Raw genomic sequence first — 18,826 nt, 5'->3', positions numbered from 1 at the left:
GACTCGACTAAAAGGTACATTTTATAGGAATCAAAGGGAATGACTTGACTAAAAGGTACGTCTTCTAGGAGTGAAGGTTTAATTTAAGAAGTGTATCACCCAGCAAATAAAAACTAAAATCCCTGGACAAGAAAGTCTGTCTACGAGGGATATAAGATGATGAATTTTTACCATGATTTAATTATCAAACCTGTGCAGCAACATTGCTTCTTGCATTTGTAAATGTGAGAAATTACGGGCCTTGATGTTTAGGCTTTGAAATCCTTGATTTGAAGGTAAAATGTGTTCCTGTTTCATACAAAGAAAGGTTGTGAGTTTAAAAACATGGTGGCTGGTTTGTGGCTTTGTCTTTCATGGAAAACGCTCTTGCCGTTATCACATTTAACCTTGCTTCCAACCATTAGCCTGTGTCATTGACTTGCTGCTTCATTGACCAAACTCATATTATTAAGAGTGACTGAGACAAACACAGCATCTCTGCATTGCCATGCTACTTAGATAGACCCCTCGGAACCTTGGTATTTCATGAGTTCCTAGACTTATTTGTTGACAAAACTTTCTGCTTGCCTCATTTTGGCTCACAATTATGTCTCTTTCATGCATTGGCCTTTCTGCCTTGCTTTGTACAATTGAAGAAGTGGGTATCCAGTTTTGAAATCTTTTCTCACTTATTTTGACATAGACTTGACTCATAGACAAGAGAAAAATGACAATGATTTTATTTGGATAACTGACTCAAGAAAAATAAAAATATAACTATAGAAAAGAAAGAAATGATAATGAATGTCCCCATTGAAAAAAATGAAATAAAATTTTACCTAACTCTAATGATTATGACATGCATATCGGATTAAACTACCTGATCTTTCCATCCAAAACTCTCACAAATTGTTGTTAATGACCTCAAAATTGAGTTGTTTTCTTAGATCGATTTCATTTAAGACCTCATTCGGCTAGTGGTGTCTTGAACGGTTTTTGCCAACGAGCCTCTCTTATTTTTCTTTTCTCATCTCACCATTGCCTTATGGTGTCTGTGAGGGTTTTTCACCAATGAGACTCTCTTATTTTCATTTGTCTCAACTCACTGCCATCTTACAGTGCCCGTGAGGGTTTTCACCGATAAGACTCTCTCATTTTTATCTCTCTCAGCTTACCATCGTCTTACGATGCCCGTAAGGGCTTTCACTGATAACACTCTCTCATTTTTATTTCTCTCCTGATTCCTTATGCTGAGGAAGAAAAGTAGTTCCCAAAATGCATCATCACATCCATTGTATGCTTAGCCTTAACATTCTCAAAGATTGATCTGAAGATATTTCTTTGGTTGTAACTTAGCTTTTGGATAGGGTTAGAAAGAAAGGATAGCATAAGGCCAAACGACACCTGAGGTGGGGTAGGAATTACAACTTTTGAAATCGACTCAAATAATGAGGATTAACTCATGCCCCAATTTTTTTTACTGGGCAATTCTAAACGATTTATTTGGTTGGACCAAGCCCTTAGTAGGGCAGCCTACGTATCTCACCTTCGAGAGAGGAGAATCAGGTCACGCGTAGTTCTGGAAGCTCGTTCTTTTACTTGATTCTATTTTTTTTCTTTTGTTGACTCTTTTTCTCTTTGGGACTTTTTTGACTTTATTTTTCTTGGCACTCATCTTTTTTTTCTTTTTTGACATATTTTTTTAAAATTTTGTTGACTCTATCTTAATTCCAAAAGAGGGGTATGAAAGAAAATAACACTAAGGCCTAAATGGGGTAAACAAAGGATGACACAATGTTTGGATAGCAGAATGAAATGCCTTTGTCATATCAATTCTTGAAAATGCTAGTACATAGCATGCAATGCGAAAGTGCACGATCAAGATCACTTATGAAATATTTTAGAACACTAACTTTCCCCGAGCATGTGTGCCACCTCTTTTTGTACACTTGCCCAGCATACAACTCTACTTTGTTGTACATTCCTCATGCTGAAGGACTCATGACTTCGTGGAACTAATTTTCTTCCTGTTCCTTTTGACATAGGATCACACATTCACTACTTGACCTAATTGAGATATTTCTTTCAATTGATGACCAAGTTATTCTCACGATTCTCAAAATAATAGTCTTAATTTTCAAAGAAGGATTCAACTTGACCTCCAAATGCTCCAACACTCAATCTATTTTCTCAAATGCTCTCTTTTTCTAATTTTAAACCTCTGATTCAATGTTCATGCTGAAACTGGATTTTAAGATCTGGCTATAAATTTCACTAGTATGTCATGTCACTAGAGTCAACATAAAATGTACTATGTAAAGAAAACAAACAAATAACATATATTTAAAACACAAAGAAAAATGGGATACTTCATTTAATAAAAATAAAAGATAGAAGGGTTTGAACATAACGACAAAGGGACAAAACAAGATAGATCCCGAACTACAACCTTGAAATAATTCGGATAACAGAAAATGAAACTAAACAAACTACCAGACCTCTTCCTATTAGGGAGGGGTAACTTCTCAATTGCTCAGCCTGACATCTTAGCCACTGGTTTGCATATCAGTATGACTAGAGCTTTCCTCACTGTCAATGTTCTGTACCATAATTGATTTATCTTGAATCATCTTTTCAATTTCTCTTTTCAAAGCACGACAATCTTCAATACTGTGACCCTGAATATCAGAATGATATGCACATCATACATTAGGATCAAAACTTCTTGAATGTGGTTCAGGAGAGGAGTGATCATGCCCTGCTGTACCAATCTATGGAATAAACTGGCATAGGATTCCCCAATAGGAGTGAAATTATATTTTTCCTTCCTCCTCTTTGTGAACTCTGGCCTTGGATGAAACTTGGATTTAGAGGCTCCTTGGTAAATTTGTGGCGGTCGAGGACGATGTTGAGGGACAGGTGCATTCCATTGTGGATAAGAAAATGGATGAGCATACAATTGTGCATTATTCAAAGGATATTGAGGAAATGGAATGGAACTCCTTGGATTTTGAAAAGAGGAACCTTGCTGCATATGAATAAGTGGATTTGATATGTAAGCTAAGGATTGAGGCTGATAGTGTTGGTGAGTTAGACCTCCCAAGCTCTGCTTTATCCCTGGCATGACAATATATGAGTTTTCCTTCTTCTTTCCTTCAGTTTCCCTTGATTGATTGCAATATCGTCCCAAATGTTTCACAGAATCATTCTGTCCACCAAGCTCCTCAAAGTTTGGAGAAAGGTTAACACTTCAAAACACTCCCCTGCTTTTATATGAAACATCTTCATAGCCCACAAGTCCCAAGGAACTTTTCATATCATTTTCTACACTCTTAACTTTCCCAACCATTTTCTCTGGCTCTTCTAGCATGCAAGGCTTCTTAGTAAGAAATTTTGGCGGTCCACTTAACTTAACTGTAGGCTCAAGAGTATAACAATGATTATCACGAGTATTGAACGCGGATTCACTAGTGGACTGGGGAAGCACAATCGTTGGATTGATAGCCAAAGTGAAAGTCTTAGTAGAAGGTTGAGCAACAAAAACACAAAAGGTATGTGGTGCTGTGAATGTGGTAGACTTATGCTGAGGAGCTAAAGAAAGAGTGGTGGAAGTATTGAGGTGCATTTGACATGGAATAGATTCAAAGGCATGTTGTGGTGCATCAACCATAGTAGGAAACTGACTTTGCAATTTTGGTGGAAGACTCAAGGTATTTGCAGGGTCAAAAGTGGGGAATTGAGGTGGAGGCAGCCCACTGGCCCAAGCTTGGTACATTTTCATCATTTGTTGTCTCAGTCTCAAATTCTCTTCCTTTAAATTCTCAATTTTATGACTCTTTGTTTCATCCATGGTGACACTCTCTATATCCTTGTTGGACACAACTAAACCTTTTTTGGATTTGTGTGAAATGGAGGACCAGCCAGAAAGCCACAAACCAACCACCTCAAACTAACTGAACAAGAGATAGCAAATGCGTTAGAGTTCAACACTTTCTCAAAATCTCTCTTTTTTCTTAAAAGATCACCGAACCCAAGAAGGGCGCCTACGTATCTCACTCCTGAAAGAGGAGAATTAGGTGTGTGTAGTTCGTGAATTCTTGCCAAAATGGCCAATTAAACTCTTTTTCTTTTTCTTTTTCTTGGAACTTTAAGAAGAAAATAAAATAATAAATTATCAAGAGAATTGACGAAAATCTTTTTTTGCATTTTTCAGATTTAAATTCCCTATACAAAATGAAACCTATGACAACCAAAGAAAAATCTCTTTTTGAATTTTCAATTCTAAATTTCATATGAAAATGAAACTTGGAACTATTAAAAGAAAATCTTTTTGTGGTTTTCTTTTCGAAGATGTATATGACACACCTGCTCTAAATGAAGAGTGAAGAAAATATTTTTGGATTTTTTTTTTCATATTCCTATACAAAATAAAACCTATGATTACCAAAGAAAATCTTTTTGGGTTTTCAATTTGGAATTTCATATGAAAATGAAAATTGAAACTATTAAAGAAAAATCTTTTTGCAGTTTTCTTTTACAGAAATATATGACACCTACTCTAATAAAGAGTGAACAAATCTTTTTTTTTAATTTTTCAAATAAGGTCTCCGAACCAACAATAGGTTGCCTACGTATCTCACTCCCGAGAGAGGAGAATCAGGGGTGCGTAGTTCGTCCAGATAGGATAATTAAGGATTAAATGACAAACTAAACCCTGAATTGAGAGACACAACTAAAGACAGACGAATAAAATCTTTTTGAATTTTTAATTAGAAACTAACACCAACAACTATGAAAGAAAAAAAATCTTTTTGATATTTTCGTTATATAAAAATGTACAAAGCTCCTATTGAAAGGAAAAAATATTTTTGGAGTTTTTAAATTGTGAATACTTACTAAAGAAATAAAAGAAAAATCTTTTTAACGTTTTTTATTTTTGGAAAATGAGTGCAAAAAGTAAAAAAAAAATATTTTTTTTTGAATTTTTGAATTGTGAAAAACAAAAGCCATAAAGAACCCTAAAAACCACCAAATCTCTTTTTTTTCACTCTTTTTTCAATAATTTTCTTCCTACACACGTTGCTTCTATCTCATGCTTTTGCCCAAATCAGTCTGTCAAATAACCTTGTTACCCTCAAAGATGCAACATTTAGCACGTAGGGATGCTTAGAGGTGAGTTTCCTATAAAGGACCAAGTGGGCCCCGCTAGGTCTTCAATATGATGCACATAAGCATGACCTAAAGGCTGACCTGCGTTAGGGTTTACTAACAAGGCTGTTTGGGGGAGTGTATGATCAATAGTGGCTATTTTGCTTTCCACCTACTACATAACACCGACGGATCCTCCCCTAAAATAAGGGTGAGTCAACTAGAGGTCGTGTACAACACGTGTACTACGGACTTATTGCAGAAAAAATAACTCGGGTTATGCACATGATGCCAGATATAAAATGGTAACACATAAGATAAAAACTGTAAACAAAGAGCACGTAGACACTCAACAGTGATAATACAATAACACAAAACAACACAAACAAAATGTCTATACACCTATAGTACCAAATTAAACCGATACAACTCCAAAATAAGCTCGAATTTTAAAAAATCCCCAGCAGAGTTGCCAGAGTTGTCACATCCCTTTTTAACGCTAAAAAGATTTGTTTTAAGTTCGAAAGGGTTTTTATTATTCAATGTCAAAAGAAAATGATTTGTTTTGAAAAAGGATTGTTTTTACATTCAAAATTAGCGTCGCCACTTTGCATAGATCGGGTGTGCCAAGTCACCTTTGGAAATCCTTTTTTCAAAACAGTTTGACTCTGAATATTGATTCACAAACAGAGATTCCGGCTAAGGAATTTTGTTGATTGAAGGAAAAGTGTTAGGCACCCTTCGATCCCGTGGCTCGACCACGGTCGCTTGGTGAGGCGTATCGGATAGTTTGGCATTACAAATGTAAAAACAACACAAAACACATGAAACAATCAATCGAACACACAAAATAAAATAAATTCGGAAGTGTAGTGTCCAGTCCAAATTATACAGTTCCAAAATAAAAATCCAGAAATATAAATCCTCTGCTATTCTAAACTAAACTCCACCCGACATTCTGGGCCTTGACCGTGCGCCATCTTCCGGTACAACTTTCTCAGGGCATTCTTCGGATAAGGCAATATAGATACCTCGGGGCATTCCCTGGCCAAATGAGTACAATTGAGTCAAAGGCGATAAAACAAAGTCATTCAACATATATTTCGAACATTCCATAATCCACAAGTTCTCAATTAGCCTACCCAAGCCTATGGTTGCCTACCCCATTTGACCTATCATGATACTATCGCGAAATTGACAATTAGATGCAAAATTAACAATGACAATGAATCAAATCAGCTAATTTATCCATCTTTTATCAAATTTCGATCCCCCGATCCATCAACCAAATTATCACATGCTTCGATTATCAATTCAAGTGTTCAAAGTTCGAAACCAATGTCAACCAACACACAACAAAGATTCAAATATACCAAACAACAAATCATTCATATTCATAACATCAATGCATCTCGTGAGGGTAAAATAAGAGAAGAATAGAGTTGAAGAATTGGACCTCAAATGATGACTTTATTTCGATCAAATTGGGTTACTTGATTAGAGCGCCACCGAACCTTAAACCAGACCCAAACTCACAAAACTTGATCCCGGACTCGGTTTAATCGCCAAATCAGACCCAAAATATTAAAATGTCAAGAATCCATAACATATTTCACTGGAACCAAATCCAAAAGATCAATTGACTTGTTTTTTTGCGGGACTTGAACTGCTACGGGTCGACCAGAGCTCCGGCGACCCCCAATAGCGACAGGAAGACAATGGGATGATGGTTGGGTTTACTTTTCGTATCGTCGGAGCTCCAGCGAGCCCCAACAATGAATGAAACAGAGAAGAAAGGACGGTAGCAGCGTTTTTTCGATGAGAACTTTCCGAAAAAAGTCCTCTCCCGTGAATCTCTCTCACTCTTTCGCAGCTCTCTCCCTCTCTCTATTCTCAATTTCAATCTCTGTCTCTCTAATTATTGTATGTGAGTGTGTGTGAAATTGTTATTGTGAGTGGGATGGTCTATGATTGTATATGGTGTTATTGTGAGTGTGTGAAAAGAAGAGGAGAGGAGATGAAGTTGGTTAATTCTCCTTTTTGTTCTTTCCCTCTAATGGTTAGTGCGCGTGAATATTGTGTGTGTATATATATTGTGAGGTGTGCTGATGGTTTTCTGGTGAAAATGAGAATTATGTGGTAGTGGGGTAGGTTAGGTGGGGTAGTGAGGTGGGGGTAGGGGTAGGGTGTGATGTGGTTTATTTTGATTGAGTAGGTTGTTAGTATAAGAGAATATTAGGGATTTGATTTGTTAGGAATTGTTATTTTTTGTATTTTTGTAGGGTATAATCATATGTATGAGGGTGTATAATAACAAAAGGTAAAAAAATGGATAAATTGGGTTTGGGGAGGGACAAAATCAGGTGTCTACAACAGTCTCTAATCTGATGATCAGTTTTGCCACATTTGCAGCACCCATTTGGATTGTTATTGGAACGTTTCTTAGTACCTGTTCCCTTCTTCTTCTTAAAGAATTTGCTGAAGTTCTTAGTTATAAAGGCAACTTGCTCTTTATCAAGTTCAAATTCCTCATCACTATCAGAAGCTTTCAATGCTAAGATTTTCTCAGGAGCTACTCGTTCTTTGACTCCATCAACTTCCATTTCATAAGTCATTAAGTTCCCTACTAGTTCATCCAGAGTCATGCCCTCAAGATCCTTATTTGCCTCCCTGATTGCAGACACCTTGACATTCCATTTTAACTTGGATAATACCCTCAAAACCTTTTCAACTTATTCTTCCTCAAAGATGACTTTTCCTAAGGAAGTCAGCTCATTTGTTAAAGTGGTAAGCCTTGTCATCATTTCATTCAAGGTTTCATTTTCCTTCATTTTGAATGCCTCATACTCAGTAAAAAGAAGAGATATCCTAAATTTTCTTACTTAAGAAATGCCTTCATGAGCATTTACCAGTGCATCCCAAATTTGCTTAGCAGTAGTGCAAGTGGATACTCTGTTGTATTCAGCAGGTCCTAGTCCACAAACCAAGATGTTCTTGGCCTTTGCATTTTCCTTCAAAGCCAACAAGTCATCAGGAGTAAATTTACTCCTTACTTTCTTGACTTTTTCACCATCAATCGTCTTCATTGGAATAGTGGAACCATCAGTAATCCTGTCCCATAATTCATAATCTTCTCCTTGAATGAACATCTCCATCCTTGCTTTCCACCAGATGAAATGAGAGCCATCAAAAAGTGGAGGTCTAATAGTTGACTGACCTTCACTGTGACCAGTAGGAGGTGCGGAATTCATTATATTGATCTTTTCTTAGGTACTAGTCTTATTTAAGACAACCTCGTTCTGATACCACTTGTTAGAGTACGAGCCCTACTAATTGTCTATCTGTGGAACAAGTAAGTAAACATGGTTCATAGAAGTAAATACTGAACACAGTGTTTTTACGTGGAAAACACCCGGCTCAAGAAAGGTGTAAAAAAACCACGACATGTACCTCTACAGGATTTAACCCCAACTTCACTATAATACTTGATCCTCAACATTCAACAGAATTACAAGACTTCTTATAAACTAGGAATTAAAACTTCTAACTCCTATCACTACAAAAACACAAATCTTTCCAAGATAAGTGTTCCCAAGTCTTCGAGTTCTCAAACTTGAAGACACAATTCCTAACTCAGTTTATAGATCACTGAGACTAGAACAATGACTCATTACAACTCAAAGAACCTACCTACTACACAAAGTCTACAACTTGCTAAGTAAGAGACCAGGTTCTTCTTCAAGTATGTGAACTGATATGCTGATTGTTGATTTTCTTTTTCGTGCTTGAGTAAGTTACTTGATCATGCTTTGTTGTATATATGCACCCCGGTGATATACCTGTAATAGAGTCCTGGTTGATTTATGCTTCTTTCTTCTTTTTACTCTATCAAGTAACTTCACTCCTTGTTGTAGCCGTTTCTCCTTCCCTGATTAAATAGGACTCTTTTGCTTTATCCTTTATCCTTGCAGAACTCTTCTCATGGTTGGACTTTTAGATCAACTCAACTTCTGAATGTTGCAGTTTTTTTCCACTTTACTAAAGTGATAGGTTTTTGAGAAGGTTCCTGAATATTCTTGCTTGTCCACTCCTGTCTATGCGCAGTATCATCTTATCAACAGCCTTGCCTACAGCTTTTCTTTGTACACTTGAATGGACCAGCTTTCACAACATGTTTCATTCATATGTCTATCATCAAAACTCCACATGCCTTAACAGTACATAGTTACACTATACATATTTTTTTGTTGACATCATATAATTCTCTTGTTAGCTCAACACTATGGGCAATGCTTGACTGGTTATGATAGAACTCAATGAATGAATATGATATTTGCCTGAAAAGGCAAATGGAGCGAGAAAAGAATTTGGGCTCGCAATGTGGTGTGGGTATGTGTGTGGGGTGAACTTATGTAGGTTTAAAAGTTATGCGGTATGGTGTGGAGCGGTTATCAAATCCCGATCGCCATCCCTATTAGCACCTAATGATGAAATGCAAAGATGACATGTTAGAATTTTAATTGATAAATGTTTGTTACAGGGTGGCTCAATTCAAGTAGTGGCCAAACGCTGAAACTTAATAACTTATCATAAATATTTTAAATAATATTCATATATTTTTTCGAAATTCACTCTCTTAATCTTTTTATTGCAAAGTTATAAAGTTATCATATTCAAGCTTAATTCATTCAAATAACTTCTTTTCATGCACAAATAAAAATAATTGATTCAAAAAAGTTGAGTTTAAAATAGTATACAAAACTTTCATCTATACTACCTTAAAAATACCAACTAAAAAAATTTAAAGTGAGATTACGTAAATACCCCTAACTTAAAATCCACTAAATTCTTATTTTATTTTTCTAACAACTAAAAAAAAAATTAAAGTGAAATTACGTAAATGCCTCTAACTTAAAATCCACTAAATTCTTAATTTATTTTTTTTAAAATTAAAATAAAATAAAAAGACAAACCCCAAACGTGAAATGCTTAGCATCCGGCCCAATCAAAAAAACACATCGTTTGCCAACAGACATGGTTCCATATAAAGAGATGTGCTATGTACTCGGACGATTAAGCAATAACAATTTCGTTGATTCATAGTAAAATCTATATCTATCTATGCTACCTTAAAAACACCAACTAAAAGAACTTAAAGTGAAATTACGTAAATGCCCCTAACTAGTATATAGAGGTTTCGAATTAATTGCAAGACCTTCGTCTTTGTGCATGAAATATTACGCCAATGGATTAACATAGTCGAAACAAAAATAAAATATAAGACGTAAAATTAAGAAATAGTCTCAATTTCTTTTTAATCTTTTTGAAGACCTTCGAAGCAAAACAAAAATATGTTACAATTATTTAAATCGGCTATTTATTGTTGTAGATTAAAATGGTGGGAAAAAAATTGTGAAGTTTTTTGAAAAGATTTACTATTGCAAATTAAAATGGAGGGAAAAGGAATGGTGAAATATTTTGAGAGGAAAATTGAGGGGTATTAAGGTCATTTTATAAGTTAATGCATGTATTAAAGCCTTTGCATTACTAATACATAGAAAATGAATGGTATTACTAATACACACCTTCATACACAATATAGTGTATAACTAATGCTTGCATTAGTTATATATGTTGGGTCATGGGCCTTTGTCCCTTCCTATGTGGATAAAATGAAACCCAATTTGGACCAACCCACTTTTGCCCATAGGCCCATTACTATTGGGCATATATATTGATCTTTTTAGGTCTTATTCATCATCACAAAAAGAGAGTTTTCAGCAGCCAAAGAGAGAAAAATAAAGCTGATTTTCACACCTAAATTTCAGCCACAACTGTCAACTTCAAATTGCGATTTCCGCTTCGTTTCTTGTCCGATTGAGCTGATTTTGGACTACTTGTTCCTCTCATCTCAATATTTGATTAGGAACTAACGGAGCTTTATTTGGTGGCCTGTATCTCCTGTTCTTCATTCCCGAACTGTAATTGCATTTTTTATGCCTTCACTCCTTTATTTCTCTAGTGTTTGGTATTGTGAATTATGTATTGTTTCTTGTTGTTTGGCACTTGTTTGGTGGCCATTTTGGAGGACAATATTGTAAATCTTTGGTGATTATAGTGGAGGTTTTGGTCTCGTGGTTTTTTACTTTTCACACTTAAGGGTTTTTCACGTAAATCTTGTGTCTCATGTGATTGCCTTTATTCTTGTCTTGTTTCATTTGATTGAATTATTTTCTGTATATTACTCTATTTTTCTTGGGTTTATTTGTCTCCTCTTGCTTCAAGTTGAAAGGAAAAGTTTAGTCTTGGGTATTTTTCGTTGCTACCCTATCGGGTTCTTTGATTGTGTGCCCGTCTTTCCTAATAAGTGGTATCAGAGCGTTGGTTGTTGTTGATTGTAGATTTGAATGGTGGAGGTAAATATAAGCAAGATGGTGTGTTTGAATGGTAGTAACTATCATACTTGGAAAGGCAAGATAAAAGATCTTTTATTTGCCAAGAAAATGCATCTACCTGTGTTTGCATCTACTAAACCTGAATCCATGACTGATGAGGATTGGGAATTTGAGCACTCACAGGTTTGTGGCTATATCAGACAATGGGTTGAAGATAATGTTAGAAATCATATTGTGAATGAGACACATGCTAGAAGTTTGTGGAACAAACTCGAGACACTTAATGCTTCAAAGACTGGCAATAACAAGTTGTTCCTGCTTAAGCGATTGATGAATATCAGGTATAAAGAGAGCAGTTCTATTTCTGATCATATAAATGATTTTCAGGGTGTCCTTGACCAGCAGTCCGGAATGGGTGTAAAGTTCGATGAAGAAATTCAGGGACTTTGGCTTCTTAATACTCTGCCTGACTCTTGGAAAACTCTTTGAGTTTCTTTGACTAATTCTGCTCCCGGTGGTATTGTAACTATGAAATATGTTAAGAGTGGTGTCTTGAATGAAGAGATGAGAAGAAGATCTCAGGCCTCATCTTCTTCATCTTCACACTTTGATGTTTTGGTTACTGAAGAAAGGGGGAGAAATAATTCCAGAGATTCAGATGATAGAGATAAAAGTAGAAGCAAGTCAAGGTCCAAATTCAAGAATGTTACATGTGACTATTGCAACAAAAAGGGGCATATCATGAAATATTGTTACAAGCATAAGAGAGATATAAGACGGCAAAAGAAAGAAGGCGATAATGAAAATCGTGTTGCTGTTGTTGCTAATGATGATCTTCTTGTTACTTGTGGTGAGAATGCCATTAATCTTATTCGCGATGAGTCTAGCTGGTTTGTGGATTCTGGTGCTACTTCTCATGTTACACCAAAGAAGGAATTATTTTCTTCTTATACTCCAGGTAATTTTGGGATGTTGAAAATGGGCAATAATGATGAAGTTAAAGTACTTGGAATTGGCACGATTTGTTTGGAAAGTAACAATGGTTCCAAACTAGTTCTCAATAATGTCAAGCATGCTCCAGATGTTCACCTGAATTTAATTTCTGTAGGAAGTCTTGATGATGAGGGTTATGTTAATACCCTTGGTGCTGGCCAGTAGAAGCTTACTAGAGGTTCGATGATTGTGGCTTGAGGTGACAAGTTGTCTAACTTGTACGTATTTCAAGGCTCTACTTCTAGAGGCTTGATAAACTTGGTGGAGAATGATACTTCATCAGAGTTGTGGCATAGAAGGTTGAGTCATATGAGTGAGAAGGGGATTGATAGTTTGGCTAAGAAAAATTTGCTTTCTGAAGTAAAACAAGCAAAGTTGAAGAAGTGTGTTCATTGCTTAGCCGGTAAACAGAAAAGAGTTTCTTTTCAGAGTCATTCGCCTTCAAGAAAGCTTGATTTGCTGGAGTTGGTGCATTCTGATTTGTGTGGTCTTTTTAAAGAAAGGTCTCATGGTGGTGCACTTTACTTTGTGACTTTTATTGATGATCATTCTCGCAAACTCTGGGTATTTCCTTTAAAGTCTAAGGATCAAGTACTTGATGTGTTCAAGAATTTTCAAGCCTTGGTTGAAAGACAGACAAGGAAGAAATTAAATGCATCCGTTCAGATAATGGTGGTGAGTATAATGGTCCTTTTGATAGATATTGTAGAGAGCAGGGTATTCGGCATCAGAAAACTCCTCCAAAAACTCCTCAGTTGAATGGCTTAGCAGAGAGGATGAACAAAATACTAGTTGAGAGGGTTAAATGTATGCTTTCAGATGCTAAGCTGACAGATTCCTTTTGGGCAGAAACACTTAATACGACTGTTTATGTTATCAATTTATCTCCTACTATTGCTTTGAATGGTGATATCCCTGATAGAGTTTGGTCTGGTAAGAATGTTTCTTATGATCATCTTAGAGTCTTTGGGTGTAAATCTTCTGTTCATGTTCCTAAGGATGAAAGGTCAAAGTTGGATGTTAAAACTAGACAGTGTATCTTCATTGGTTATGGTCAAGATGAATTTGGCTATCGTTTCTATGATCCAGTTGATAAGAAACTTGTTAGAAGCCGTGATGTTGTGTTCTTTGAAGACCAAACAATTGAAGATTTTGACAAAGCTGAGAAGGTTGATTCTCAGAGTAGTGAGAGCCTAGTTGATATTGATCCAATTCCTTTGACTACTGCTCCTGAAGAAAATCTTCATGATGATGAAAATCAAGTTGATAATGAAGATGATGATCATGTTCAGAATGACCAGTAAGAAGTTGTTGATGCTCTAGTACAAGTTGATATGGTTTATCAGCAACCAGTTGTTGATGCTCTAAAGAGTTTTCTCAAACAATCTACAAGAGAGAAAATACCTTCATCTCGTTATTCTCCTAGTGAGTATGTACTCTTGACTGACGGGGGAGAACCTGAGAGTCTTGATGAGGCCATGGAAAGTGAAGAAAAAAAAAAGTGGTTTGATGCTATGGAAGATGAAATTAAATCTTTGCAAGATAATCATACCTTTGATTTGGTTAAGCTGCCTAAAGACAAAAAAGATTTGAAAAATAGGTGGGTTTTTCGGGTGAAGCATGAAGATGGTAATCCAATTCCACGGTACAAATTTAGATTGGTTGTGAAGGGATTTAACCAGAAAAAGGGAGTTGATTTTGATGAGATATTTTCTCCGATTGTGAAGATGTCATCCATTTGTGTGGTTCTAGGCTTAGCTGCGAGTTTAGATTTAGAGGTTGAGCAAATGGATATTAAAACTGCTTTTCTCCATGGTGACTTAGATGAAGAAATTTATATGGAGTAACCCGAAGGTTTTGAAGTCAAGGGAAAAGAGAATTATGTTTGCAAATTGAAGAAGAGCTTGTATGGTTTGAAACAAGCTCCTAGGCAGTGGTACAGGAAGTTTGGTTCCTTTATGAGTCAGCAATGCTTCAAGAAGACTACTTCAGACCATTGTATTTTTGTGCAAAAATTCTCTGATGTTGACTTTATTATTGTGTTACTTTATGTTGATGACATGCTTGTTGTTGGTCATAATGCTTTCAGGATTCAAAAGTTGAAGCAAGAGTTGAGTAAGTCTTTTTCTGTGAAAGACTTAGGACCAGAAAAGCAGATTCTTAGCATGCAGATTGTCCGTGACAGAAAGGCCAAGAAGTTGTGGTTATTACAAGGGAAGTACATTCCGAAAGTACTTCGAAGGTTTAACATGAACAAGGCTAAGGTTGTCAGTACACCTTTAGCTATGCACTTCAAGTTGAGTACGAAGCAGTATCCTTCCAGTGATGATGAGAAGGAAGATATGAAGAAAGTTCCTTATGCTTCAGCTGTTGGTAGTTTGATGTATGCAATGATTTGCACAAGATCGGATATTTCTCATGTTGTTGGTGTTGTTAGTCATTTTTTTCTAATCCGGGAAGAGAACATTGGAATGCTGTGAACTGGATTATGAGATATCTTTGTGACACTTCTAGTCTGAGTTTGTGTTTTGGTACAGGGAAGCCTAGTCTTTGTGGTTATACTGGTTCAGATATGGCCAGTGATGTTGATACTCGCAAGTCTACTTCAGGGTATTTGGTTACTTTTGCAGGGGGAGCTGTGTCTTGGAAATCTAGGTTGCAAAAATTTGTTGCTCTATCTACTACAGAAGCTGAGCTTATTGTTGTCGTTGAAGCTTGTAAAGAATTGCTTTGGATGAAGAGATTCTTGGGGGAACTTGGTTGTGCTCAAGAGAGGTATGTGCTTCATTGCGACAGTCAAAGTGTCATACATCTTGGCAAGAATTCTACATTTCATGGTCGGTCTAAACACATTGATGTGAGATACCATTGGATTCAGGATGTGTTGGATTCTAAGTTGCTTGAACTTGAGAAGATTCATACGGATGATAATGGTTCTAACATGATGACTAAAGTTTTGTCAAGAGGAAAGTTTGAAGATTGTTGCATGATCGTCGGGATGGAGGTCTCCTCCATATAGTCGGGAGGGGGAGAATTGTTGGGTCATGGGCCTTTGTCCCTTCCTATGTGGATAAAATGAAGCTCAATTTGGATCAACCCACTTTTGCCCATAGGCCCATTAATATGGGGCATATATATTGATCTTTTTAGGTCTTATTCACCATCACAAAAAGAGAGTTTTCGGCAGCCAAAGAGAGAAAAACAAAGCTGATTTTCGCACCTAAATTTCAGCCACAGCTGTCAACTTCAAATTGCGATTCCTGCTTCATTTCTTGTCCGATTGAGCTGATTTTTGAACTTCTTGTTCCTCTTATCTCAATCTTTGATTAGGAACTGACGGAGCTTGATTTGGTGGCCTGTAGCTCCTGTTCTTCATTCCCGAACAGTAGCTGCGTTTTTTGTGTTTTCACTCCTTTATTTCTCTAGTGTTTGGTGCTGTGGATTATGTATTGTTTCTTGTTGTTTGGCACTTGTTTGGTGGCCATTTTGGAGGACAATATTGTAAATCTTGGTGATTATAGTGGAGATTTTGGTCCCGTGATTTTTTACTCTTCACACTTAAGGGTTTTCCACGTAAATCTTGTGTCTAGTGTGATTGCCTCTATTCTTGTCTTGTTTCATTTGGTTGAGTTGTTTGCCGTATATTACTCTATTTTTCTTGGGTTTATTTGTCTCCTCTTGATTCAAGTTGAAAGGGAAAGTTTAGTCTTGGGTATTTTCCGCTGCTACCCTGTCGGGCTCTTTGATGGTGTGTCAGTCTTTCCTAACAATATATAAACTAAAAATTATACCAAACAAGGTATTCAGAATACACATTAATTAATGCATGTATTATTTTTGCCAATACACTCTACCAAACGACCCCTAATTAAAGCTTTGCATATAGAACTACAAATTATAAATTTGTAGGAACGACAAACTTATATAATAAATATAATTTTTTTTTGGGGGGGTCTTGGACTCTTGGAGGCCTAAAGCATGTTTATCCTCCGCCCTCATTATTATGTGAAAGTGGTAAAGCTTTAGCATCATTTATTCATTGCCCAAACTCCCTGAGTACTAGTCTTGACTTATTGCACAAATTGAACATATTATTTTGAAAGAACAAAACCAAGTGAATAGTGATACTGATGAAAGCATTGAAAACAAATAAGTAGTGTAACGTCAGAGACCATCTTGAATTGTGGAACAAAGGGGCTCCTTTTCATGATCAACTACAATGTTGTTGCTTTAGGAGAAAAAATAGTTTATACTGACAATTCATGGAACATGTTCTACATTTTATTAAGTAATAACAAATTTGTAGAGAAGTCAATCAATCTGAATAGCAATCAAATTCTCACCTTACAGCCTTCATCTTGCATCTCTTCTACTCTAATCCTACAAAAATGAGGCTCAATTCACAGCTCTTTCTGCATGGTATTTTTAACAAAATTATACTCCAGATTTTTTTCAATACCGAGTATGATTTAAACTTCCATTGAGTGAGAAAGATGAGATGATATAATGAAGATGACACCAACAAGAGTAAAGTCAGATAATGGCTTTCAAGGTGATGGAGGTGACATATCTGGACTTGCTGGTATTGTCTGATTTGCACACGGTAAAGGAGAAGGTAGTGGAGGCTCTACAAATGAAGGTGGAGGTGAAGAAGAGTTTTGAGTTGGTGGGATTGGAGAAGGCGACGGTAATATGCTTGGCGGAGGTGGAGAGAATGTAGGAAGTGGCGGTGGAGTAGCATTGCAATGAGTTGGAGGTGGTGGTTGTGGGTATGATGGCGACTCAATAGGTGGCAGCGCAGGTGTTGATGGCAGTTGCGGTAGTGGAGGACATGTTGGCATTGGTGAAGACGGTGGAGGCAAACAAGTACAATTGGTGTCCGATGGAGGGGTAGTAGGTGACGGAGGTGGGGTTGTAGGTGTAGGTGTAGGTGAAGACGGAGGTGGAGGTGGTAACACACATCTGAAAGTGCTACAATCAATTTCATTAGACAAAAATCTCTGGCAATCCAATGCAGATCTCTGCATAGGCCTTCCTCTGAGACAATTCTGTTCATCGGCAAATGCATTCAAGTTTAGACAAACTGGACTCTCTTCTGAAAAGTAGTTATGGTCATACACAAAGTTCTCCAAATTTGGAAGTGTACATATGTTGCTGGAAATCTTTCCGGACAGCATATTATGACCCAAATTCAACTGCTCCAAGCTCTCCATCCCTCCAATACTCTCAGGTAAAGTGCCCACAATTTGATTATAACTTATATCAAACACAGTGACATTCTTCAGCATTCCAATCTCATTTGGCAAACATGAATGAAATCTGTTATTTGTAAGAAGCACTTCATTCAATTTAGCCATTCTGCCTAAACTAACAGGTATGCATCCCTCAAAGTTGTTGTTAGCCAAAACCATGACTGAAGCAGGCAAATTTCCAACGTTATCAGGCAATTCAGAAGAAAATCTGTTATCGTTTATGAACAATGCATCAAAATTTCTTTCAAAAAGTTGTCTTGGTAGCCCACCTTCAAACTCATTGAACCTCAAATCAAGATACCTCAAGTTAGGCAATTGGACAACCACGTCAGGGAACTTGCCAACAAACCGATTATTACTAAGATCTAACTCAAAAAGAAGCTTCCAATTCAAGAAACTCTCAGGGATACTACCACAGAACCTATTAGAGTTTATGTGAAACAATGCGATGTCATATAGTAAACCTAATTCATGTGGAAGTTTACCAGCCATATCACCATGGTTGATATCGATACCAGCAACTGTAATTTCAGAAGGTTGATCAAGAGAAGGCGAACAGAAAACTCCAGTGTAGTTACACACATTAGATCCTTCCCAATTCAATGTTATATTGTAAGGATCAGAGAGAATTACTTCTTTCCAAGCTTGTAATGCAATGTACGCGTTTTTTAGCCTAAAATTCTCCAAATTAAGGTATGGGTTGATGGCAAGAACATCACCATTGTATGACAACAGCTTTCTACCATTGCTCTTTTTGATTTCAAGGCCACTGAAAGGATCATCATTAGAATTAGATATTTGATTAGTGATGGATGCTGCACTGAATAGAATAAAGAAGATAACGGTAACGGGGTAGAATAATGTATTTAGGCAAGAACCATGACCTCCAAAATGGTGCATTTTTTTTTGCTAATGGTGCTGTGTAATTTTTTTCTCCCCTCTGTTGGGAAGGTTTGGGCAGCAAACTTGCTATATTGAGCTTTGTTTTCAGTAATGAAATGAAGCAGGGTTTGCTATTACTATTACTATTTGATATGTTATTTTGTCTTTGAGCTACTT

At 36.6% G+C, this 18,826-nt stretch overlaps 1 protein-coding gene across 1 annotated transcript; it reads right to left on the bottom strand.

Annotated features, from left to right (window-relative positions):
* Positions 1–16,669: 16,669 nt before the first annotated feature.
* On the bottom strand, positions 16,670–18,826 carry LOC107875672 (leucine-rich repeat extensin-like protein 4). The gene has a single exon (XM_016722475.2). The coding sequence runs from the start codon at positions 18,665–18,667 to the stop codon at positions 17,063–17,065; it is 1,605 nt and encodes a 534-aa protein (XP_016577961.1). The 5' UTR covers positions 18,668–18,826; the 3' UTR covers positions 16,670–17,062.

This window comes from Capsicum annuum, chromosome 6 (genome assembly GCF_002878395.1).
Source record: "Capsicum annuum cultivar UCD-10X-F1 chromosome 6, UCD10Xv1.1, whole genome shotgun sequence".
Taxonomy (NCBI): Eukaryota; Viridiplantae; Streptophyta; class Magnoliopsida; order Solanales; family Solanaceae; genus Capsicum; species Capsicum annuum.
Note: the sequence above shows the minus strand (reverse complement) of the source record. Positions and strands in the feature narration are given on the sequence as shown.

Coding starts and splice junctions, on each gene's coding strand:
- LOC107875672 (XM_016722475.2), bottom strand. CDS start 18,667: ATGCACCATTTTGGAGGTCATGGTTCTTGCCTAAATACATTATTCTAC.